Below are 1,422 nucleotides of genomic sequence, written 5' to 3'. Positions count from 1 at the left end.
GCGAGGCGGCGGTGGGACCGGCCGCCGATGGTCCACCATCTCCCCCGCCTTGGCCCCCCTCCCCTCGTTTTCAAGCAAGCTCCCCGGGGGGGTCTCTTGGACCCCATGCAACGGACAAGGGGGGGTGGGCACACACTCCCCCCCTTCGTCCCCCCTTAATTCCCTCCTATAGAAGAAACTGAAGTTGGACACGATGACAGGGACGGGCAGGGCGATGGTCAGCACCCCGGCGATGGCGCATAGAGACCCCACCAGTTTCCCCCCCACCGTAACGGGGGCCATGTCCCCATAACCCACCGTGGTCATAGTGACCACAGCCCACCAAAAAGCCTGAGGGATGGACGTGAAGCTGCTGTCGGCGTCATCGGCCTCAGCGAAGTAGACGGCGCTGGAGAAGAGGATGACGCCGATGAAGAGGAAGAAGATGAGCAAACCCAGCTCCCGCATGCTGGCCTTGAGGGTCTGCCCCAGGATCTGCAGCCCCTTGGAGTGCCGGGACAGCTTGAAGATCCGGAAGACCCGCACCAAGCGGATGACTCGGAGGATGGCCAAGGACATGGCGGGTTGAGCCACGCCGCGACGTCGAGCCAGCTCCGTCCCTAACGTGATGAAGTAGGGGATGATGGCGGCCACGTCGATGAGGTTCATGGCGTTACGGAAGAACTTGGATTTGCTGGGGCTGGCCAAGAGCCGGACCAGCAGCTCCAGGGAGAACCAGCAGATACAAAGGGTCTCCACTAAGAAAAAGGGGTCGTCGGACCAAGAGCGGCTGCCGGAGGGGGGGTCCGTGTCCGTGGTGTTGGGGGAGGAGGTCGGGAGCTGCGGGAGGGGGGGGGAGAACGGGGTGAGGGGGGGGGGGGGTTATGGGGGAGGAGATGGAGATTGGGGGTCCCTTATTGATGGGGTTATGGGGTGGGAGGGGAGATAGGGATTGGGGTCCCATTCTTGGGGTGGGTTATGGGGGTAGGAGGAGAGGTGGAGGTTGGGGACCCCATTTAGGGTGGGTTATAGGGTGGGAGGGGGGAGATGGAGTTTGGGGGTCCCATCTTGAGGGGGTTATGGGGTGGGAGGGGAGATAGGGATTGGGGTCCCATTCTTGGGGTGGGTTATGGGGTGGGAGGGGAAGTGGAGGTTGGGGTCCCCATTTAGGGTGGGTTAATGGGGGTAGGAGGGGAGGCAGGGGTTGGGGTCCCATTCTTGGGGTGGGTTATGGGGGTGGGAGGAGAGGGGGAGATTGGGGTCCCTTCTTAGGGGGGGTTATGGGGTGGGAGGGGGTTGGGGTCCCATTGTTGGGGGGTTATGGGGTGGGAGGACCAGGAGGGGCTGACAAGAGCCGGACCAGCAGCTCCAGGGAGAACCAGCAGATACAAAGGGTCTCCACTAAGAAAAAGGGGTCGTCGGACCAAGAGCGGCTGCCGGAGG

The 1,422-nt window shown here is 62.9% G+C and overlaps 1 protein-coding gene across 1 annotated transcript in view; it reads right to left on the bottom strand.

The window, feature by feature from the left end:
• Positions 1-18: 18 nt before the first annotated feature.
• The window catches only part of KCNA7 (potassium voltage-gated channel subfamily A member 7), a gene marked incomplete at its 3' end in the record, with an annotated part of 7,698 nt that continues 6,294 nt past the window's right edge, over positions 19-1,422 (bottom strand). Inside the window, exon 3 of the mRNA XM_015851341.2 lies at positions 19-819. Coding sequence (XP_015706827.1) covers positions 19-819 — 801 coding nt within the window. The remainder of the gene's footprint in view (positions 820-1,422) is intronic.

This window comes from Coturnix japonica, unplaced genomic scaffold (assembly GCF_001577835.2).
Source record: "Coturnix japonica isolate 7356 unplaced genomic scaffold, Coturnix japonica 2.1 chrUnrandom1034, whole genome shotgun sequence".
NCBI classification, from domain to species: domain Eukaryota; kingdom Metazoa; phylum Chordata; class Aves; order Galliformes; family Phasianidae; genus Coturnix; species Coturnix japonica.
This window is presented reverse-complemented; position numbering and strand designations above follow the sequence as displayed.